The sequence below is a fragment of the Callorhinchus milii genome, unplaced genomic scaffold (genome assembly GCF_018977255.1).
Source record: "Callorhinchus milii isolate IMCB2004 unplaced genomic scaffold, IMCB_Cmil_1.0 Scaffold1, whole genome shotgun sequence".
Lineage (NCBI taxonomy): Eukaryota > Metazoa > Chordata > Chondrichthyes > Chimaeriformes > Callorhinchidae > Callorhinchus > Callorhinchus milii.
The window spans coordinates 23,742,990-23,767,576 of record NW_024704742.1 but is presented as its reverse complement, the minus strand read 5'-3'; the positions used below and the strand labels follow the sequence as shown (position 1 = coordinate 23,767,576).

General features: G+C 43.0%; 1 protein-coding gene across 1 annotated transcript in view; it reads left to right on the top strand.

The window, feature by feature from the left end:
• Positions 1-24,587, top strand: part of sh3d19 (SH3 domain containing 19) — a 63,453-nt gene that overhangs the window by 20,209 nt on the left and 18,657 nt on the right. Inside the window, 9 exon segments of the mRNA XM_042340157.1 lie at positions 7,120-7,165; positions 16,105-16,145; positions 17,983-18,028; positions 19,235-19,397; positions 19,516-19,711; positions 20,524-21,119; positions 21,121-21,598; positions 22,204-22,311; positions 23,228-23,334. Coding sequence (XP_042196091.1) covers positions 7,120-7,165; positions 16,105-16,145; positions 17,983-18,028; positions 19,235-19,397; positions 19,516-19,711; positions 20,524-21,119; positions 21,121-21,598; positions 22,204-22,311; positions 23,228-23,334 — 1,781 coding nt within the window.

Here is a 24,587-nt window from a genome sequence, read left to right as displayed (position 1 = left end):
CCTCCTTACTTAGCCTCCTTCAAGTCCTGCCTCAAAACCCTTCTCTTCGACCATGCCATCCGTCACTTCCCCTCCCTTCTCCCTTCCTCCCTCCCTGACCCCAGCTCGGGATTGAAATGCTGTACATTGTCCAGCGCCTTGGGATGTCCTCCCGACGTGAAAGTGTAATCTCGTTGTTGTTGGGAATTGTCTTGTCATTGTGGAACTTGTTCATGAATGTGATAAGGCACTATATCAAATGCCAGGATTATTATTAATATTATTGGATCTAATCTTATTGGCCCAATGAAAGTCTTTCCATTACAGAATTGTTTTTTTTAACAGCACAAGTTTCTAAATGAGGCCAGCCAGCTTCCTGCACTCAACCACCCTTCCTGGTAATATGATCCAGCAGTTGACAAATCTCTGGGTAAATAAGACTTCCTGGTGTCTGTCCTAAACTGATCCTTCAAAATTCTGGGCTTATTATTGTTGAAGTAATACTTTGACAATACTTCTTGTTGAAGTATTGTTCTGAGTTTATTTTCTCAATCCATTCACCAATAATGTTTCAGTTTATCCATTTGATGTTCTGCATTACATTTAAAGTTGCACATTTAAGACTGCCTGTCCTGTGAAAGTGCTCCTGTGCTGAAACACTTACACTTTGTTCCTGTTGATTTGCTGTGTGCGATGCACATAATATGATCCCACATGTAGCCTGATCTTGGACGATCGGCTTTCAGTATCCGTTAGTGACTCGCAGGACAATGAAAGGGAAATGATCAGTGCCCCTGGGATGTTACATTGTGGAGGTCACTGAGCCATGATGTGAAGTAAAACCTGTTTCTGAGTGCAACAGAGTTTGACTAGCAGTCTTAATGATCACCAAAGTGAATGTCGAGGCTTGTAGTGTAGTGCACCACCTATGTTGAATAGATAAGCAGGGCCTGTCTAGAACACAACAATAACTTGCATTTGCATAGCGCCATTCACGAAGGATAGGAAGAGTGTTGCTGCATATTGTGATGTATAACTTGTGTGGGATTGACAGAATCTCCTGGGAGGGAGGGAGAGGGTGAAAAAACTTGAGGTGCTACAATCTATTTGTGTTAAATTCTTAAATCAGGCTAAGCTCACAAACGTGTATCAAGTCTGGATGGAATTTTCTGTGGAGTGGAGGGAGCGGACAGGTTGATAGGGGGTTAGGAGATCACAGATAAGGAGGAACAAGACCATGCAAGGCTTTGAAAGTGAGGACCAGGATCTTGGAACTGTATCCTCCATGATGGGGAGCCAATGGAGCTGGGCAAGGATAGGGGTAATAGTCGCGGAGCTTGGTGCAGGAGAGGACATGGGCTGCATGGTTCTGGATAATCTGCCGCCCGTGGAGGGAAGTGTTGGGGAGGCCGACAAGCAGGGAGTTTGCGTAGTCGAGCTTGGATGTGATGAATGCGTGGATAAGGGTCTCAGTAGCCTGGGGAGAGAGACTGACGAAGCCGGGCAATATTGCAGAGGTGGGGAAAGTCTGAACAGATGTGGGGGATGAAGGGCAGTTGGGTCTTGAGCAGGATGCAGGGGTTCTGTATCGACTCCAGGAGTAGATTGCATCCATGGAGGGAGATGCTGTTAGCGCCCGAGGTAGGGAGGCACTGAACGGAGCCAACCAGAAGGGACTCGATCCTGTTGACGTTCAACTGGAGAAAGTCAGCTCTCATCTAGGACTTGATGTCTAATACTGAGATGAGATTTTGTGGTGCAGAGAAAGATGGGACTTTTCCATAGACCTGCTGGAATTCTTCCAAGTTAAAATTAGCCATGTGCCATACTTAATGAATGTTGGGATTACAACATTTTAATAAAAATTGTTACTAATATTTGCCTCCTCTGCATTCTTTGGTGATCATCCTAAAACTCTTCTTTCTCTTGTTCTGCCTGGAAGATTATTCTTTCCTTCCATCACTGGAGCGCATTAGACCATGGGATCAGCACAGCGATTGAGAAAAGAGGTTTCACTAAATCCAGATGGTCTTCATCCTACAGTTCATATGCAATTTTCATTCCTGCCCACAATATTTGTCACTTGTTGTCAATTGCGCCTGAGAAAAGTCCAACTGAAATTAGGATCAACGCAGATACTTATGACAACTTGGTCAAGTCACCACCAAGCTCTCTTATGAAGCAGTTAATCAAGACAGGATAAATCACATTCGTCAGAAGTTTTTTCCACATGTCCAGTACTCCAGTAGATTTATATAGTGCCTTTCAAATTGCGAGGACATCTCTGAGCGCTTAACATTGGTTGGGTACTTGAGTTGGGACACCCGCTCAAGGGAATGATACTTTTGAGGGGGGATGTAGAAGGGAAGGAAAGGCGAAATGACTAATCTTTTGTCTCATTTAAAGCTTGCCAATTTTAAACCAGTTTCTAGCTGTGGATTCATGGTTCAAGTTAAATAAACTCCTTTCATCTGTGGCTCTCAGGAAAAAAAATCTATTGACCTCAGATTTTAAAATTCCAAGTGTATCAAGGTGGGTGAATGAAGTTGAAGTACAGATCAGCCATGATTTGGTGGAACAGACTCGAGAGGACGAATGGCCTTCTCCTGTTCTTATGTTCCTAAAATCTGAAATGAGGTGTGCCTTTCATTTTCTCCATAGAACATTTTCACCAATGAAAAGCTCTCTGAGGCATCGTTCATCACCTGAAGCCCTGAATCTTGGAATAAGCCTTATTGCTCTTGTCTCAACTCTATCCAACACGCCAAAATCCTCCCAATACTCTGTGTATTTGATATAGTACCTTATCACGTTGTCATTGATGTCTCAAAGCCCTTCACAGGATTTTACTGTGAATTGTAGTAACTGTGTGTAGGTGAACCAATTTAAATTAATCTCAACATTTTCAGAAATAAAATCAAACACAGACCAATCATAACTTGCACAGAGCTGAATATTTTTATCGTCTTTGCAAATCTCCTCACTTGTATCTCGGTTTCTTCCACCTGATTTTTTTTGACGGACATTTCTTCTTGTTGAGTCAGAAGCTTTTCTTGTGATTGGCAGTCTATGTGTGCATCATGGAAACTCTGCAGATAATTCCTGTTCAAGTGAACCTGTTTGTGGTGCTGCTTGCATTGTGAGCAGGCTGACAGTAGAATATTTTTAACCTTTTATTCCCCTCAGGCAGTTGGTGGGGTCTTTAGAACACGCAGTAGCATTTCTGCTATGGCTTCTGTCGAGGGAGTGGTTCAAATTTTTTTGAATGGAAGATTTACATAAATTTACAGTCCAACCAATCTGTACCAGTGTTTCTACTCCACACAAAAACCTCTACCCACTCCTTACTCCCTCCCGTACTCTTCTATTCCCTTCTTCCTCACGTGTATATCTAAGATCCTTTCATGAATGTCCTTTTGATGAAGGCATTACAGTATAGGAACATAGGAAATGCTGGACCAAAAAAGACCAAAGTCCATCCAGTTCACCTTCCTGGCAGTTGCATGCACGTCATGTCCTGAACTGCTCATATGCTCAAAATATTATTTCATAAAATAAATAATCTAATTTGCATTTAAAGAATCAACACTTTCTGCTTCTATTGCCTCCCTAGGGAGTCTGTTCCATACATAATAATAAAATAATAATAATCCTTGCACTTGATGTAGCGCTTCTCACGTCTTCTAGACATCTCAAAGCGCTTCACAGAATATACTGTAAAGTGTAGTGACTCTACATTTGTGGGTGAAACGCAGCAGCCAATTGTGTACAGCAGTATCCCACAGACAGTTGTGGGTTGAGTGACCAAATTATTATTATTTATTTATCTTGAGGGATTATTATCAGGACTATGGAGTAAGGAAACTTGCCCAAAATTTCATCCTGCTGGGAATCAAACCCAGGTCTCTTGCTTGCAAGGCTCTAACCACTGAACTACAGGACTCCAATTTACCGCTCACTCACTGAAGTAGTGTTTCCAGAGTTGTTTTGAATTTACCCCCCTTCAATCACAGGCAATGTCTTCTGCTTCTGCTGTTCTGGACAAGATATAACAGCTTGTCATCTTAAAAACTGCAATCATTGTCTATTATTGCTTCAGCTGCCAGTTTGATTTTGCTGTTTTAGAAGAGAGATTCCTTTAAATGTTGAATTGGAATGACTTGAATGTGTAGAAGTGGTGTCTTCACTTTCTCTTTGCTGCCCCCCCACCTCACCTGATATGGTAATCAATGAAACCAGGTCATGCATTTGAAGTCCAGATGCTGCCTTTCCATTGACTTTTCCTAAACCAGAATAAATGCCCTAATCCTGCTAACTGCTAGTCCAAAGTCTTGAGCCAGAAGTCAAATGTGTGGATGACTGCAATGGGAAGGGAAGGTGGCTGGTGACCATGGGTCCTGGTCCATAATGGCTTTGGTAGAGGCCAGGGACCAAACCTCCTCTCTCGCCCCTTTGCCTGCAGGTAGTACTCTTCTACTCGTCTACTTCACTCAGCTGGTTTGGGCTTTCTTTATATTATTGACCCCTCTGTCGATGGCTGTGCTTTCAGACACTCTGCCCTCTGCTTTACCCCTTTTTCGCTGTTATCAGATCGCACCTGAGGACTTTCCCTCAGCTCGGTTTCAAACAACGCCATTGTTAATTGCTACCCCACATGAAGGGTGCTATAGAAATGCAAGTTGTTACTGTCATCTGTGATGAGTTAGCTCAGAGGTAGCCAACCCATGGCTCACGGTCCAAAAGTGGCCCACTGAACACTCACACTAGCCTAGGTAAATCTGTTAAATCAATATTTTGTTTCCAGCAGCTACTGAGTAACAATTACCCCTCAACAGGTTTGAGGGGCTGAATAACCAACTCTTGTTTCTATGTATCTATTTATGGTGTAGCCATGAATCAAGAATTTTTTATTTGGTTGGCCGACTGAGAAGGTTGGCCACCACTGAATTACCTGATCTCAGCTGAGGCAGCAGTGCGGACCATTGTGTTCCTAACCTCGGAGGAGAAAATTAGCCAGAGTTTATGATCGTCTCCCAGTGATCATTGCTGGAAAATGCAGTGTAATGGACATCGGGTTAAGGAAGAAATGGACCCTCGATATCTCTTGACTGTCTATCTGTATTTCTCCCTTTGTTGCATATGTTTTGAAGAGTGATTGCTCTCTGTGGAGTGAGAGGAAAGGTTAACATTTTCTGAACGAGCTCTTTCAATAGCAAATATTGAAACATTTGAGAGCCTGGGAACAAATATTTCTTCTGCAATTATTCAAAGAAGATAAAAGAATGACAATTAAATAAATCCTCTTAAACTCTAATGCCTAATTGCTTTTAAAAAAACGAATTGATTTAACCAGCTATTAATAAAGCTGTGATCAGAGGGGAGAAAATCAAATTAATTGATTCCAGTTTCACATTCTGTTTGTTATATAATCCAGCTATAGAGTTAGCAGCCACGGCAGCAACAAGCTCTGCTGATGAGTCTAATTAGAAAAAATGAAATACTTTGCTGCTTGTATTTGTTTTAGAGAAGTTTGTCTCTTGGAAATAAGAGAATGTTTCAACAATTCTCTAAGTATAAAATGCAAAGAGTTTTGAGTGAGGGAAGCCAATATTATAGGCAAGGGTGCTTCCATTCAAATGAAAAGTTCGTTAGGAATGTTTTTATGTGGTAACATCATCCTGGTATCTGATATAGCACATAGAATGCCATTTCTCATTGCACCTCACTGCTGTCCATATAGTGACTGTGCAATTGTAGGCAAATATGGCCGCCATTTTCTGCACAGCATAGTCTCAACAAATGGTCATGATACGAATGATCAATTTATCTAGAAGATTGTTGGCCAGGATGAAGTAAACTCCATTCTCTCTTCAAGTAGTGGGAGATCTTTAATATCCATCTGAACAGGTAGACAGGACCTCGTCTTAACAGCTCATCTAAAAGCAGTACCTCTGACAATGCAGTGCTCCCTGAGCTTTGTATTGGAGCATCAGCCTGTAGACACTTGGTTGTGGTGCTTGAACCTAGAACTTTCTGATTGAGGCAAGAGCGTTTATATTAAAAGAAAGCAACCAGATCTGTTCATGGAACAAGCTTGGTTCCACACTATCATGAATCAATTTAATAGAGGCAGGGCTGGTGTAGGAGAAATGACTGACTAAAAGATTTTTTTTCAGCAGGTGTATATAAATTAGTTTTCTGGTACTTGTAATGATGAAAGAAAAAAGATTCTGGAGAACGGAAATAAAAACATGAAATGCACAACTTCTGAATCAATGTGTGGAAGGAGGACCTGCTGCAATGGTTGGAGAAACTAGTGGTTCCCGTACTGATCCACACGCTGTGTGTTTCCTTCGTATCCTGCTTTTGTAATGTGACTTTTACCAGGCACTTTTTGCTGGAAATGTGGAGTGAAAGGAGGAGGAGGTGCTGCAACATTCTGAGCCTCCGCTATTTTCAGTAACCTGAAGAGATTGCCTGTGGCAAACAAATGTCCCGTGTATGTGTAATTACCAGTAAAAACAATAACTGCAGTATTCACTAGTTTAATTTTTGACTTCCCACTATTTTCATTGATCAGTGTAAGCGTGGTAAGGAGATCCACCACTGAGAGACGGAGAGAGGCTTCTCTGGTTAAAACCAATATTTAATTTACTGACGTGTCTCGTGTGTTATCAGCAGAATATCTGAGGAGAAATGAACTGAGGTAGTAACCATGAAAGAATCTGGTCAGGCCACTTGTACAGCCGAACATCTTGTCACTTGGCCTCTATATAACACGAGTACAACATTTCACCAGGCTTGTAGACAATGAGTACTGGAGGAGAGGTTATTTATTTGTATCCACTTGAGCCGAACATCCACGGAGGGACCAGCTATCTTGTAGGAAGAGAACGACATGATTCATATTGGGTTTCGAATTATTTGTGCGATGTAGAATTTTCCCAATAGTGGGTGCAATATAAAAGCACGTAAGCAAATAAGCTCTCTGTGGCATGACCTCCACTTAACGGGGTCTTAATGTCAATCTCAAGCAATCCCACAATTTAAGTGCTATCTAAATCTCTAGCAGTGCAACTGCAATACACCGAAGATGACCTGATTCTGCTATTAAGTTGTGTTTTGTTTTTTGATTTACAGATCGTCCTGATCGAAATAAGCCAGACCAGGCACCACGCAGCTCTAGGTAAGCATGTTGTAGGGCATGTGGATTGTTCACACCATTGGCCTGGTGTCTGTCTTTCAAAGAAAATCGTATTGCTTTAAATCAACAAGCATCATAGCACATTGGCCATCTTAAACCGGGGAAGGCAATTTCACGTTCAGCTTTTATTGTAATATTGGCTCAGTTGGTACAACTCATCTCTAAATTAGGAGGTTGTAGGGTCAAGCTCCATGTCAGGACTTTGAGCTCAAAATTTAGCCTGATGCTCTAGCGCAATGTGGGGGGAGTGTACCATTGTCGGAGGTGCTGTCCTTCAGATAAGACGTTAAACTGCAGGTGGATGTTCACTATTCCAAAAGAAAAACGAGTTTCTCCCAGTGTTCTGGCCATCGATCCCCCAATGAGCTAGTTTAACTTTGGATGTAACTTTCTCTCCCACATAATTTTTTCCCCCACTTCCTCTCCTCTCCTTTTTGCTGGACATTTCTACTGGTGCTAATCACCCCCTGAACCTCGCCCAAGGGGCTATTTTTATGTGTGAGCCCTAACTCAACTTACAGTTTAACCATGATGAGCATTACAACCAAGCCAATGCTGTCTGCAAAGCCTTCATAAGTACTTTCCCCTTGAGGCCATTTGTATAGTGATTTGGAAAGGGGGAACCCTGGCATTTCCTTCTCTCTAAACAAACTGGTCGCAAAGCGGTTCTTGAGATTAATTATTAGTGCTTCAACTTCCAGTCACTTTGTAATTGTACCTGGGGATGGATTGCTCATTTTCAAATTGGACAGTGGCTGTAATAAACAATAGTTATCCTGACACTTGATATAGTGCCTTATCGGATAGAAACATATCAAAGCTTTTCAGGCAGTTTTCTGTAAAATGCAATTGTAGGCAAATGCGGCAGCTAATTCATGTCTGGCAATGTTACAAAAACAGCCTTGAAATGAATAACCCTTTTTTTTATTTGGGGGTTTGTTAGCCAGGACACCAGCAGAAATTCCCTTCTCTATGCAATATACGGCCATGGGATCTTTAATGTCTGTCTCAACAGGCAAATCAGACTTCATTTTAGCATCTCATCTGAAGGACAGCACCTATGACAATGCAGTGCTCCTCAATACTGGGACATCACCTGGACCGGGAGCTCTAAATTCTGACATGAGACTTGAACGCACAAACTTCTGACTGAGGCGAGAGCCCCATTAACTAAGCAATTGGGGGAGTGCTGAGATTTGGCTTTGACTTTCATTTACAGTTAAATGAGCAACTCCACACTTAAAGTATTGCTTGATGCTTGTGAATTTTCTTCGAGCTTGTGTTTCTTTCCCATCTCCCTGGTTTATTTACTCTGGTTAAGTGCTATTTACCTCAAGACTCTCCCCTTCATGAAGTCCGCTTTACAAATGAAAATTATTGTTGTGATTCTGTTGAAGTCTGAATTCAAGGTTGCTATTTGGAAATACACACTTCATTCCTTGTGTTTGTGATGTATCCTTTATTGTCACTATTGGAACTTCTAACAAGAGATGGTGGTGGAGGAGAGGGAAGAACCTCCGTTTGCGACTTCAGAGACCAGCACCTAAAGTGCTGATCTAAGGCACTTTATTGGTGCACTTCAACACTTACTCAGCCTCCACAGATCAGGCTTCATCCATTTAATGCATCGTCAGTACATTCCAGTGACTCCCTAAGTGAAAGGCACTATTTAATATAAATTGATTCTATGCGCAATCTCTGAGGTGTAGCAGTGACAGATGATCACAATAATAATAATTAATCCTTGCACTTGATATAGCACCTGATCACATCATCTAGATGTCTCCAATCACTTCACACGATATACTGTAAAGTGAAGGGACTGTATTTTGAGCAAAATGTGGTAGCTGGTTGCGTATAGCAACATCCCACAAACTGATATCTGAGATGTTCACTGACATTTGGTTCCTGGAGTTTTCGGTTCCACTCACCCCAAGTGACCGATCTTCAAACTGAGACGTTTCAATTACTGGTAAATTTTTTTAACATGCTGAAAATCTCAAAAACACATGGCATAATTCTCTACGGATCAGGCTAAGGTTATTACCTTTTGAAGTGCAAAAGTCCAATAAATTATCAAGGATCCCAGGCCACTACAAATTTCACCATTGGTAGCAGATGTTTGAATCCCAGAAGGATTGATGCCTGGAACTTGTAGCTAAATAGCTAAAAAGCTCGAGGCTGAACATTAAAATGAGCAATCTGTGAACTGCTCCGACTTTTCAGGGAAACTAGGTAATTCTAATATGTGTTTTCTCTCCTTTACCACTTGCCTGGAAAGATACTTTTTTGGTAACAATTTTCCTCTTTTTCCCTACCGCCTCAAAGAATTACTCAATGGGACGGGCCAAGAGAAGGGTTTTGAGATGTCTTGATGGTGTGATAAGGCGCTATATCAAATGCAAGGATTTTTACTATTATTATCTTGACCCATTACCATCTCTACCCTCTTTGAGTTGGTGATGCCTGGAACATTTCACTTGCCTTTCACGTGTCCTAGACCAGCGATGTTGAACCCTAATCCGACTGAGGGACAGGATGACGCCTCATTGAGGGTGAAGCCTAGATTGCCCAACTCGCTTTATTTGAATTGATGTTCCTTGTTGCATCATTGTTTTCAATAGTACCATTGAGTTCATGGTGCAATGCACCTGCTCAGCCAGGTAGGTGAGAGGGCCTGTAGCAGAGGCTGCTTTGCATATGTTCACCCAGTGATCATTCAGCAAGAGATGTGGTTTTATGTCTAGAGTGTCTGAGAGGAAGGGAGCTTGTATGCGTCATCACCTGGTTGAAAGTTGTCACGACTCGCCTGCGGTCATGTTTAAATATCAACTGAAGGTGAATATTGAACCCGAGCTCGCTCTGTGGATGCGAGTCTGAGACTGGAGCGGCCAAGTCAACATCCACTTAAAATAGAAACTAAACCTTTGACAACTCACTGCACTGCTGAGCAACTTGTGACATCCTTCGGATGCGATGTTACACCGAGGTCCTGTCTGCCTGTTCAGGTGGAAGTTAAAGATCCCATGGCACTATTCGAAAAGAGAAGGGAGTTTCTCCTAGACCAGGGTTGTTGAACCCTAACGTGTGCCTCATGAACAACATTGTGAGCCACAGCAATCGAAAAATAAAACGAGTCACAGAAATTCCTCCAAAACATTTATTTATAAGCATGTCATACGTATGTTTTTGTTTTTGGCAGCAAAGGCAACACCAAGAATACCACATCGATAGCAGCAAAACCCATACATATGCAAATATTAGCATTACCAACACAAAACAACACATGAGTGTGAGCTGAGTATTTCTCAAATAATTTCTAATAATTGGATGGTGTGGTTTTGAAAATGATTGCGAAGCCGCACAGTGCAGTTCTGCTACCAAACGTTCATTTGACGAGAGATTTCTATTTTCCTTTGAATGCAATCGCAGAAAAGGTTGATTCACAGAGAGATGTCAATCTGAACACTGAAAAGAATTGCACTCGCCTCTAAACAAATTGTCAGTGATAATCATCTAAGTCACATGTTTTCTGTTGAAAGCTCAGGTGGCTATGAGCCAGACCAAGACCCCTCATGAGACTCTCGTGGCTCTATAGTTCTTCAACGCTGTCCCGGCCAACAATTCTCCAAATAAAATAGGTCATTCGCTTCAGGGCTGTTTGTAGGATATGGCTGCATGCAAATTGGCTAAAGTGAGAATTGTGCAACTCGTACTTTATGCACCACAACAATTTCAGATGGATCTATAAAGAAACTGCTGATGGGATCCTTTAAACGAGAAAACAAAAGTTATTTCAAGGCACACAAAGCAACAGAACTTTGTAGCTTCACAAAAGGCTGAGCTAAAACTCAAATATTTCCTTGTTGGAAGAAGGGTTGTGTACATATTTCCATCTGTCTGGAGCTAATTATTTTCCCAAATCTCCTCCAGCCTGTAAATCATGCTTTTCATATCGAATCAGTCACTGGGCCAGATGCAACTCAGAAGTACTGTAAGAGGAGCACTGCTGTCTGGGTTTAGTGGAGTGAAAGACCCCTGCTTGTGAACATGCCCCATTGCTGCTCCACTGTTAATCTGTTTATTCTCCAAAGGTTAATTCTGCATCTGTTTTGAGTCTAGTTATTTAACTAAGGAGTGGAGGGGGCATTTGTAACTATCCAAATGCATGTTTTTCTACATTCCATTTTCTTTCCCTGGGAGTGGTTAATTGCATTTGTAAGAAATTTGGTTGTATGTATCAAAAGTCTGTTCTCTGCACGCAAATATTGTTCTTTGTAAGGTGCTCCAAGGTTAATGAATGCAAACCCTCTTGACTAAAAGAGCCATACAAATCTTTAAAGCACTTTTCTATTGTTTCGAAACATTCCACACTTCAAAATGGATTGAGACTTGGAAGGAGAAAATAAACCTTCAAATACTTGGGCATTCCTCAGTTTTAATGGTGGCCAAATTTCATCTCCCCTTTTATCAAATAACTTAAACTTTTACTTGTTTTAGGTTAAGTACTCAAGTGTAGGACCATTTGAATAACATTGTGTCATTGAAATAATCTTACCCCCTTAGGCAAGCCCCTTCCAATGGATGACACAAAAGATTGTAGGTTTAAGCCCTCTTTGGGACTTTGAGACCAGGCTGACAGTCCAGTGTGGTGTTGGGGGAATACTGGATTATTGGAGGTGCCATCCTTTGGATGATACATTAAACTGAGGACCTGACTGCCTCTCAAGATCCCAAGGCACTATAAGGAAAATTTCTCCCAAGGTTCTGGCCAACAATCCCCCAGATAAGATGGGTCATTCGCTTCATGGCAGTTTGGTGGGACATTGCTTTTCACAAATTGGCTGCCATATTGGCCTTCAAAACATAGTCACTAAACTCTACATTAATCCCTGGGAAGCACTTTGAGACATTGATGGCGACTGATGGCATTGATAAGGCATTACATAAAATGCAAGGATTATTTTTGAATGGTTTGGCGCTTGAGCAGAAAATGGAGGAATTTCTCCAGGTCTACGTTGGGGAGTAGCTGCAGGTTGTATTTTTATTTTGTTAGCTGTATTGTGGTCAGACAATAATAATAAATAATAATAATCCTTACATTTGATATAGCGCTTTTTACGTCTTCTAGATGTCTTAAAGCGCTTCACGGAATGTACTGTAAAGGGAATTGACTGTATATTTGTGGGCGAAACGCGGCAGCCACTTGCACACAGCAGTGTCCCACAAACAGTCGTGGATTGAGTTACCAAATTATTATTGTTTTTTTCTTGAGGGAATTATTATCAGACGCATGAAGTAAGGAAACTTGTCCAAGGTTTCGCCCTGCCGGGAACCCAGGTCTCTCGCTTGCGAGGCGGGTGTATTAACCACTGAGCTACAGAACAAGATGTGCCACCTTCAATATTCCACCTGACTAGAAAGACTGGTTTTTAAGTCCCAAGGTTGCTGTGACGTGCAAGGTTCAGTGGGCTGTGCGAATGCTGTGGTGGGGTGAGGCCTGCCAGCATTTACTATAACGTCACCTGAAAGAATTTGTACTAATGGAGATTGATGATGGAGAGGACGTTTTCCATTTGCAAGCTTCTAGTCATTATCCAGTACCTTCATCTCCCCACACACCACACACATATGGATATCTAGTGGGGGGACAAGATTGGATTCAGCCGTAATGATTACTGTCCAGAGATGCGCTGGAAGGACGGTGGTGCTTGTAGAACTGCAGTTGGTGCGTTCTGAAGTGAATGGGAGAAAATTGGAGCTGGTAAGGTCAGGCTGAAAGTTCTATCTTGGTTGGCAAGAATTTCCTCCGATACCAGCCTATATTTGAATGGAATGTACAGTGTATGGAGCTGTACTCCCCACCCAAATCCCCACCACTCCCTTCTCCATATTGTGAATCTGTACCAGAATATATTCAGTTTTGTCAAGAGGACTGGACAAGGAAGAATTCTAAAACAAGAAATCAAAAAGTTGTATTGTAATATATGCAGCAAAAACAAATAATACTGTGAATTATAGGCTATCTGGTCTGATTGACAGTTGTGGAAAACACCACAAGAGTGGTTTAATTAGTGTAAAATACACTGAAGCTTACGTAGCATTCGCAGCTACGCCTTTCCTATTTTCCCTAAATGGTTTTAGTCAGTAATTTTGTGATGAACGGGCAACTATCAATGTCCTGCAAAGCCAGCCTTGTGTGCGAAAGACGTGGACAACTGTTGCTGGAACAATAGGACAGGATGTCTGGTCGTACAGAGCCTGAGAGCCTTCATGTGACCTTTTGCAACATACTGTTTTGATTTTCATTTTCCGTGACTGCAATTTTTTCATTTTTTTGAAACTCCTCTTTCAGTTAGTGGCCAATCTCTTCTGAATTTGCTGTGGAACTTGCCTGGAAAGAGCATTTTTTCTTTCGACAAGCAAGGACAAACTCCTTGCTTGTTGGCCTCCCTGACTCCTTCCATAGGCTGCAGATCATCCAGAACTCTGCAGCCCATGTCCTCTCCTGCACTAGGCTCCGTGACCCTATCACCCCCATCCTCACCCGGCCCCACTGGCTTCCCATCACACAGAGGATACAGTTCAAGATTCTGGTCCTCACCTTCAAAGCCCTCCATGGCCTTACTCCCCATCTACCTCTGCGACCTCCTAACCCCCAATCATTCTGCCCGCTCTCTCTGCTCAGCGGGCTCCAGCCTGCTTCACGTCCGCCACCTTGCCGACCCACCATTGGCAGTTGGGCCTTCTGCCACTTTACACCCACCCTCTGGAACTCCATCCCGCAGCCCCTCTGCTTCACCCCTCCCTTGCTTCTTTCAAGACCCTCCTCTTCAACTGTGCTTTTGATCATCCACCTCCCCCCTGCTTTCCACCCTCCCCAATCCAGACCCCCAGCTCAGGTCCAAAAAACTGACTATCCAGCGCCTTGGGACGTAAAGCTCTGAGATGCTACCCTGCGTGGGAGGACGCTATATAAGTGCAAGTTGTTGTTGTTCTCCCGGTGTGAAAGGTGCTAAACAAATGTAATTTTGTTGTAATAATAATTTGGTCACTTAATCCACAACTGTTTGTGGGACGGTGGTGCAGTGCTGCCACAATTTTGAGGCGATGAATTTAAGGAGTATTACATATCGTGTATTGGCACAACACTGTGAGCTTTTCCTGTAGCGTGTTCGACACTCTTAATATGGTTAAATAAATTAGCATGCTGAAGGACAGCACTGTGACTGTGCTTCATAGTAGAAGGAAGCATAGTAAAGAACTCCACCTTTATTTCTCAAGTTGTGCGTGCAGGAATAATGTCTGGCACCTGATCTGGGGATTCAGATGGCAGCATTAACCATCAAGAGTACTTTTATGCGCTTCCAAACATCAGATGTTTTTTGTTTTATTTAATGCATCAAATTGTACTTCCAATATCTCCTGTGCTTTGTGTGTGCACATTCTAGGCTTCTTGCTGTTCCTGGCATTGCTCCAGTCGCTCAGTGCAGGGCTGAATGATGTTCACAGCAGGATGATGGCATCACCTCAGGGTAGAAAGGAAATAAACATGTGGCAGATGACGGGGATATTCCACACTGATGTATAGTGGCTGTTGCCTTCAGTGCAGGGCTGAATCCATTCCAGCCTGGCAGAGCAGCGGTGCCTCGCCTTGTCCTCAGTGACTTGCAGCCACTCCCCGATCTTTGCAGCTCCTTTGTTTGTGTGTTTCAGCCCTGTCACTCTGCTCCAGACTTCAGAAACTGTGTGCCAGGAGCTGTGAGTACATTAGTGGAAATCTGGGCCAATAAAGAGCAATCGTAATGGAACTTGTACTTTAGCCGAGAGGAAGGGTGGGGGAGGGGGGTGCAGGGAAAGGATTGCTGCCGTCTCCTGCCTCAATTGCCTCTCGAGAACGCATTGTGCTCTCTCTTCCTGCAGCTCTCGGACTTCTGACTTGGAAAAGTCTTCGAACTTTGAGGGATTAGTCCAAAGCGGATATTCTTCCTGTATTCCAGAGTACGCTTTATTTTTGGTGGGATAGTCTTTGAACGCTCAACTTCATTCCAATTTAATCATTGCTGTATAAGATTGATGTTAACGCTTTCAAGGCTGAAGCAGCAGGATTTCTAAGTGGGACAAGTTAAACCAGAGTAAAATGTTTTGATTTATCTCTTGGTCATTTGCAATGTAACAGTGTAACTGTTCCTGTCTAATATCAACACTCAGCGTGGGTGACTTTCAGAGTGAGTTGGGGGAAGGCACGTGAGCTCTTGCAGTGGGTTATTACCAACTTCAATTTATTGGGCAACTAATTAATATAATAATTAATTAATTATTCTTGCCTTTTAGATAGTGCCTTTTACATCAGGATGCACTGTAAAATGCAATTACTGTGTATTTTGTGGGTGAATGTGACAGCCAATGTGCACACCGCAATGTCCCACGAACAGCCATGAAGTGAATGACCAATTTTATATAGGGGATTGTTGGCTAGGACACTACCCTTTTCTCCTTTTCCAATCTGTGCCATGGGATCTTTAATGTCCATGGAACCTCAGTTTAACATCTGCTTCACTCCAATCGGAGTGTCAGGATAGACTCTGAGTACCAAATCCAACCTTTTGGTTGCAAGACAAGAATGCTACCAACTGAGCCAGGTTGAGATACAAGAGTTATGATACTTGGTTTCTAGCTAAAGGGGAGGAGATGATCCAGGGTTCCTGCTCCTCACTCCAGAAATCTGTGCTGTGAAATGTGTGGATAGACCTTGCGCTCGGTTATGATACATATTCTAACGGTTGAACAACCTGCTGAGACGCGCTGTGGAACACTTCCCTAGCATAAGTCCTTCTCCTATCACCCCACCCTTTGGGAAAAAAAAGTTATAGTCTGTATTGTATTATAAAAGGTAACGTTTTTATTTCTTTTTCTTACAGTCAAGGACCACTGTCTTCCATAAGAGCAGCTATCAAGAGATGTAAGTCAGCCGCATTTTTAAAAAATAAAACATAATAATAAGCCACAATAGGAATGAAGTGCACCTGGAGATTGCTGTTAGGCTCTGCTTGTTGCTGGAAGCCCAGTAAGCCTGGATAGTGAGACAGGTACAGAACCTTTTCATTGGCCTAGTCGAAGCCACAAAGCCCTGGTTTAGTGAGGGCTTGTTAACTTGCAATTGAACTTTTGTTGATGTGCGGCCAAGTTCAAGGTGCTAACACAGCCTGTACAACGGACCTTTGCTGTTAATATTCCATGTGAACATTCTGCATTGATACCGAATATTGAGCTGGAGCTCAGCGCACCTGACATAGAGGAAGTCAGGCTTTGCCAAGCAAAGAAGTGTGGGAATGATGAGGCTATTGTTTGAGCACTAAACTCCTTCAGCTTTATAAAATGTTTCATTCTTTACATGTGTTTTTTTAAATTGCTGAGGATAAATGTAAAGTTGAATTTGAGAAATCTTTTTAAATATTACATTAGTGTGGTAATAAAGGTGGAGAATGCAATTTTCTTAACTTCTGTTTTTTAATGTCTCTATCAAGTGCTGTTGGGTTTACGGTGGGTTAGATGAAAAAAGGCTCTTTACTCGGATCATAAATGTCCCTATCCCTAACCGTGATAGCAGACTTCCAACTGCACCAGTGTGAGATTCCACTCCCACACCTGCCATCCTTCTGTGAAAGAACTGGCAATTTATGGCTCCTTTTGCACTTGTTGGGGGCTGGACATGCCCACATGACTTGCAAGGTTTACAATAAGGGGAGGAGGCTCATGTGGAGCATAAACACCGGCATAGATCAGTTGGGCTGAATGGCCTGTTTCTGTGCTGTATATTCTAATGTATTCCAATGTAATGCAATCCAAAATTACATTTGTGTAAAGCACCTTTCACGTCGGAATGATCTCCCAAGGCGCTGGACAGTCAGGGATTTGGACCCGAGCAGGGGATTTGGGATCAGGGAAAGCGGAGGACAGGGAGGGTAGGAGGGTGGCCTAAGAGGAGGGTTTTGAGACGTATTTTGAAGGAGGCGAGGGAGCGAGGTTAAGGGAATTTGGGATGGAGTTCCACAGGGTGGGGGCAGAGAGGCTGAAGGCCAATCGTTGATGGTGGGGCGGGCCGGGGTGGGATGTGGAGCAGGCCAGAACCTGCTGAGCGGAGGGAGCGGACAGATTGATATGGGGTTAGCAGGTCACAGAGGTAGGAAGGAGCCAGATTGTTGAGGGCCTTGAAGGCGAGCACAAGGAATTTTAACTCTATCCTCTGGGGGATGGGGAGCCAGTGAACCAGGGCGGGAGTGAGAGGGTCACGGATCCTTCACAGGACCCAAGTGGGAAAAATTGCATCCCCAATGACTGTCCGTTCCCTCTCAAGTTCTGCCAACAAGTCTGGCTGGCTGGGCTGTCATCAGCAGTGCCCTGGGATACCGCAGAACTACCTGACTCAGGAACCAGACTACCGAGACCGCCACAAAAGGCTGGCTCATTTCCAACATTTCATTGCCAAGCATGTCACCCTGGAGCCAGCTCAGCTACAAGGAGACCCCCGCATACTCCCCTCCCCCAAATGACTTCAAACTAGTGCATTGTACCTTATGATTTATTCAAGACAGATATTTCAATACTATAGGTGCTACATGAAAAAAAACATCTTCACATCGATGTTGTGGTAATCATGATATCTGTTTGCTTTAGTTCAATAAATGCTGCTAATTCATCCTTTCATTAACTGGCCTCTACTACAGCAGCAAGTTATTGCTTCAATCTTGCTCAGATTCTTTTTTTCCCCCCACCCCCTTCCTCTTTTTCTTGTTCAGCATCAAGTCGTGCAGCAGCCCAGATTGAACTGCAGAGAGAAAGGAGGTAAGAAACTTTGCTTGTTGGTCTCAGGATAAGTTTCCTCTCTGGGTCATGCGCATCCCGCAGTGAGAGAGGTGACATTGATCTGCACCAACACCCAGCAGCTGGCTCAGGACGTACTTGAGGAGAAACTGGAGTGGATGACTGAGGATGACTTTTCCTCTATTTTTCTTTCCGTGTGGAAAATGCCAGGAAACCACTCTGAGGTTCCCTGCGAATATTACGGAATCAGAGTTACTGCTGTGCTGGCAGTAAAATTTGGGGAAGAGAATAGAAGAATTTCTTTACCCAGATTTGTTAGAGCTTCAAATTGATTACTACATAAGTGGTTCTTCAGGCCAGGTCAATGGTGACGTTCAACTGGATAAGCACCTGAGCAGTTTAAAATCATTTAGAGATACGGGGAGAGAGCTAGAAATTGGGATTAGTTGGTTTAGCAACAAAAAAAAATAGATCCCAGTCAAAAGATAATAAAGGTTGAAATGAAGAAATCACATTGTTCCATTGGATTTCAACTTGCAGAAATACCCATCCTATGTCCTTCCATTGAAGCATCAGGTTTTTGTAAAGTGTCCAGTGTCATAGAACCATAGAAATTTACAGCACAGAGGAAGGCCATTCAGCCCTGTGTTGGATCTCCTGAGCTGTCCTGGTCTCAGTCACACTTCCTAGTGACCCATTGCAACCAGTGGCCTCGGTGATGAGCTGAGTGGCCTCCTTCTATGCAGAGAATTTCTGTTTCCATGGTATTGTCTTCTGGAGCTTCATTGCATTGACCCAGTGCAAGATGGAAAGTTACACACCACTCCTCTACCCGTCGCGTTGGCTCAGCTGGCTCCAGCCTCCTTCATGTCCCTCTGGGGATTGTAACCTGTCAATAATTGAGAAGCTAATGGTGTTATGAAGCTCCACAAACATTACCCTGATGTGTGTGATTTTTCCAATTTTTATTATTCTGTGGCTTGTGGATTCTTGCTCTATGTGCAATGAGCATGTTGGATATCGCCACAAAACATTTGTCACTCTGCCTATCACTTCAGAATTCTATTACTCGATTATTTTTTTTTCTGATGGGGGGGAGAGAAAGAAATAGCTCTGTGCAATATTGGGAAGTGAATGCTTACAGAGTTTTTTTTTTCCTGGACTTTTTTTGGACTTTTTACAGGATGTTAGAGGATGTTATAAGTAACTTTTTGATCTTCCCCCTAGACGCCCGGAGATCACTATCTTATCTGCAGAACCCATAGGTCCTAGTCCTTGGTATCCCGGAGTCCCAGGTGACTGCATACCGTCTCCTAGGCAGGGCCATTGCAGGCAGAGCGCTGCCCATTCTCGGTCACTGTGGCGAATCGACGAGCCTGTTGCTGCAGAAGTAAGACATTCCCTCTCGTTAGACGACGTTCTTTGTTTTGTTAGCATTTCCTTTCTTTTTAAAAGTATTTTGCTGATCCTTTTTTTGCAAAAATGTCTATTATTATTATTGCCTACAGCCTCCCCCATCGTACGAGCAGGTGATCCGCGAAATCAACCAGCAGCAAGTTATCGTGACGACTGCTAATGCTGCTCCAAGACGCACGACCACCAGTGCCTCAACCCAGACTGACTTTGTGCAGGAGGTTGAGACTCCGGAGACCAGCATCGGCGAAGCCAACCTTGTTAACATAAGCAACACGACTCCGAGCACGGGTAAAGGAACCACCCAGGTTCATAGCAAGCAGTAGAAGTTACTGGCAGGTGGCTGAATGTAGCCTCTGTAAAGTGCGGTGGGCTCGCAGTAAAAAAAAATTGTCTATACCTGGCAAATTCGTCGTCGACTCGAGAAACTAGTCAAGCGAACCAGTCTTGGCCAGCAGCGTGGAGTAGCAAGGTTGCCAGGACCCTGTGTCCCTTCACAAGTGATACAGTGACCTGTAGAAGCCTGCTCTCACTCTTTGTTTAGTCATCCAGCAACAAGGGNTTTTTTCAGCAGCTGCCATAACCTCTTAGGACAGCTGTTGATCTCAGGAATGTAGGCAATGTAGGAACGCCTGGAACCTGCACACCAGTACAGACTATAATCCAAGCACATCCCTTCTTTTATGTTTCAGGAAAAGTAGCAAGTTCTTCTACGTATCACCATCAAAATAGCCGATCTGCCACTGAGCTCCTGCACAATCACAATGCCAAGTCCTTTTGTACCTTGGCGTCAGTCAGTGATTTGGAAAGAGGTGGGCGATCATGAACCAAAGTGTACAGAATATAAAATAGGGGAGTGTCAGAATATCAAATATTGGAGGGTTAAAGTCTTTATCTAACGTCAGGTTCAGGTGATGCTCGAACTTTTCTCCTATATTATCTCCTTGGAAACCCTCAATTGGATTACTCCATCGCTATCGCTTCCAGACACAGATTTTTTTTTAAAAAAATGTTTAGTTGAGGTTCATTTGCTTAGTTTTATTAAGTGTATAGAAAACTTAATTTTATTACAAACCTGTTTTTTCATCTTTTCTTTTCTCCAGTTCCAGTTCCGAGACCACTGAAGCCCCCCAGGCCGCTGTTTCTCACCCCCATACCTTCTGTGGAAATTGAAGAATCTTTAATCTCAATAGAAAGTAGTTCCAGCACGGAAGAAAGTAGTTCCAGGCGAGAAGGAAGTAGTTCCTGTAAAGAACAAAGTGTCCAAACCAACACTGATGTTGTGGAGCGTCCCATACCAAAGCCCAGGTCCTTAGTGAACTTGAAGGTACTTTGGAAAGAAGCTCCAAGTGAGACGTCTGACGGAGAAGATAAAGAAAGTCTACCTGACTCGGACAGCATACCTTTGTTCGAATTGTGCCAAGGTCCAGCTACAGAAGACAATTTTGATAACCAAGACACAATGGGAGACGGTGGTGGGCACAACATTCATTCGAGGATCAAGGCCTTTGAAACACAGACAGATTCTGAAAATACACCTGGTTGTGCTCCAAGGCCTTTAAAAAGACCAGAAGCTGCCCCTCGATCCTTTGGGCTTAAACCTGCAGTAACACACGCAAAGCCCACTTTAGCCCTGAAACCTTCTGTGGTCACAGAAATTTGGGAGATTCTGCTACAGGGACTGAAAGCAAACCTATAGCAGTGGGGAGGCAGGGGCCAGTACTGCTGCCGAAACCACAGTCTGCAAGCACGGCAGCTGTCTCAGGCCAGAACCACCCAAGAAATCTAAAGTTAGTCTCTTTGCCGACGTTAAGGCAAGTGGCGGTGTGACGAATGATTCTTTTCACCTCAGTAATGAAGCAGATCGAACTCCAAAGGACAGACCTGAGGATCGGAAGCTTCACGTTCCTGTTCCAGCACCGAGGCCTACAGTAGCAAAGAGGATCACATCTTTTCAAAAACATCCCGCTATTGCACCTAAGCCCTTTGCTCTAGCTCCTAGACCTTCAGTTGTGCCTGTGGCAAAGACCTTTAAGGTGCAGGATGAAGGTTCTTCAACTAATCAGCAGGCGCCTTCCCTACAAGATGTCTCGAGTAGTGGGCAAGACCTGATCAGTTTTGATGATGATTTACCTGTAGCTCCAACAGGGGATAACGTGACCTCATTAGTGACAGTAGGTAATGTCAGTGAATTCTTGTTGATTATCTAATTCCTGCTCTGTGTGTGTGTGTGTGTGTGTGTGTACACAAGCACTGATGGGAGTCCCCACTGCCACATGTGCATATATGTATTGATTGACACACACCCATGTCCTGTGTGTGTGTGTTAGCCCTTTGTTTGGCCTTCTACATACCCCCTTAACTCCACTGCTCCTCTCAAGGGCTGCCATGGCTTCAGCTACTATGCCCTGCAACTCTGGAACTTGCTACTTTAATCCATCTACCTTGCCCCCTCTTTACCACTCTTCGAATCACACCCGAAGAATTTCCTTCAGTCATCTACCCTTTCACCCCACGTCAGGTCCAACGCTGCCACTGTTCATCACTCCGAAATGTTATCCTGGATGAAAGGCAATATATAAATGCAAGTTGTTGGCCGTGATGCTGCAACGATATGGTGTAGAAGCTATATCAAATACTTGGCCTGTTCCCTGACCTCAGCCTCTGTGACATGATGAGTGTTGAGGAGTGTTGCTTGGTTAATCCATGGATGATTACTAACATCGTGACATTTTGGGTTTGCCTATAAACATTGTCCATATTCTGCTTTGCATCTTGAACAGATCCTTTTCAGACATTGGTCAGAGGTGCAACTCTAAGGATAGACACGACACCAGGTCAACCCCCTCCAGTGCGTAAACCCACAGTAATTCGAATACCCAACAAATCAGGTAAATATAACTTAATTGTTTTTGGTTGTATATTCTCAAGTTTTAGCTTTTTTAATAAAGAAAATCTTCCCCTATCTTTAAATTTTTCTCATCCTCCTGGGTAGCTCACACTTGGAACCACATAGTTCAGGGTTTTAATCTCCAGCTAAGTGAGACTCAACCCAGCTCAATTGTTCAAGTTGAATAACATTTCTTTAAAATATTGATGGCATTGAATTTTGACTTTACTGCACTTCAAAGTACTCATTATGTGAAGCACTTTGAGATGTTTATATGTAAGTATTATTATTACCACCAGTGCTTTGACCTGTTAAGCTGCATGGTTGTCTTCATTCCATTCTAAATCTGCTCCTGACGCAAGACAAATCCCTGTCCAAGAGTACAGACCTGCTTCTAGCGATCAATCAGTTCATCTCATGAGCTGGTCATGAGATAGCAGCCAGAGTGTCTCTCCTTGAGTATTTTATTCCTTCTTTGTTGGAAGAGGCACTCGGCCTCAGATTGGTGTGTTCCTTTGGCACAGTAAAGGTTCTGAACTTGCTGTGTGGGCAATTCCGGGTACAAATAGTAGCGAATCTTAATCTTGTCTGTGGGTTTATGTCCTCCCGACATGAAAGGCGCTATAGAAATGTAGTTGTCATCGTCGTTGTTATCCTCTATTGTCTTAGATCGGGATGAATCTTACAGAATGCACTAAACCTAATTACTGTAGTCAACATGACTGAGTAATGCAAATTTATGAGGATTACACCGTGAAGCAATTCTGGACTAATGTAGGATAGCATTCAGATTTGCTATAAATTTGATTTTAAAACTATTGAAAAGAATCTCGAATGCTTTCCTACAAGATTGAAACTATTGAAAAATAGTGTGATCTATGTAATGTTGTGGGGGACATCTTTGTTCTTTTCTGCAGTGTCCTCAGAAGACACGTTAAGTCCACCTCCCCCTCTACCTCTGGTGACTCCCGTTGGTAATTTATCTGCCCGGAAGCCCAGTGTTCTGAATAAGACTGCAGTTACGGTAAGAACTTAACCTCCTAAATCTTCAATATCCTTTCCAAGTCTGACAGCGTTGGTGTTTTATTTTCCTCTAAAGTCACTGATTTACTAGCCTCACCCAAACGGACATTCATGTGTGAGCCCAGACACTCGGGCGTGGGGAGAGGAGAATAAAAGTACAAGCTCTGGTTCAGAAAAGAACAAGACTGATCCCCATGGCATAGGGGATGAGCAAGATTAGAGCAGATAAAGTTGTGGGGTCTAAAAAGAAGGCTGCTGTTGTGAATGGAGGGGGAATAGGGGATCGTATTGTTATATGTATGTTTATAATATATTGTGCAGATAGGGCAGATGCAAAAACATTACTTCAAATCAAACCAGGAAAGTCAAGCCAGCGAATGCAGATTTAAAACGGTGAAATATATCTTTAGGCAGCACTGTTTTTCATTGTCAAACCTTTTTGGAACAATAACTCTGATTTGGAAGATATCGCAAGAGCTATTTAGATGAAGAAAGCTCTTCGACCCATTTGTTCTCATCCTTCCAGAATACCCACCTATTGTCCTACCATCACAGCATTTTTTTTAATGAGTCCACTCTCCTAACCTCATCCACACTTCCTGATCACCCAGGGGTGGGCAATTATTTTGGTTGGCGGGCTTCGCGGGCCACACACTTAACATAGGTGCAAATGCTTAATAATAGCTCAAAATCAAGTCTTACACTTGTATATGCATAAAATAAAGTCTTATATAATTGACATTCATTAAAGTTAGGTTAAATAAAACCAACTCATTGAGCAGATGTTTATTTGATATTTATTCACATATTGATGAGAATGTGAGAAGCTCACTCAATGGGAAGAATGAAAGCCCTGATTTGCGTTAACCAGACAATTGAAGTCATTGTTGCAATGCAGAGTACTGCTGCAAGGTGGTCATCGGTCATCACAGATCTATGTTTTGATTTATTGAATTTCATCACAGAAAATGTCTCCTCGCATATGCTTGTTGATCCAAACAGCACAAGCATCCTCCGTGCATGAGCCTTTATTTTTGGAAAGGTATATTCACTAAGAGAGGTGTAAAAACTGGGACGCGGCACTGATTTGAATTGTTCCGCAAGCAATGGATCACATTGCAGAACAATAAGCTCGAGTTGGAGGTTAAATGGGACTTTTTCAACATCAAATGAGAAAGGTGAAGAGACCAAAGACAGGTTAATTTCGATCAAATTGAAATCCTGAAATCAGCAAGAAAATTCAGCATGTAAGTC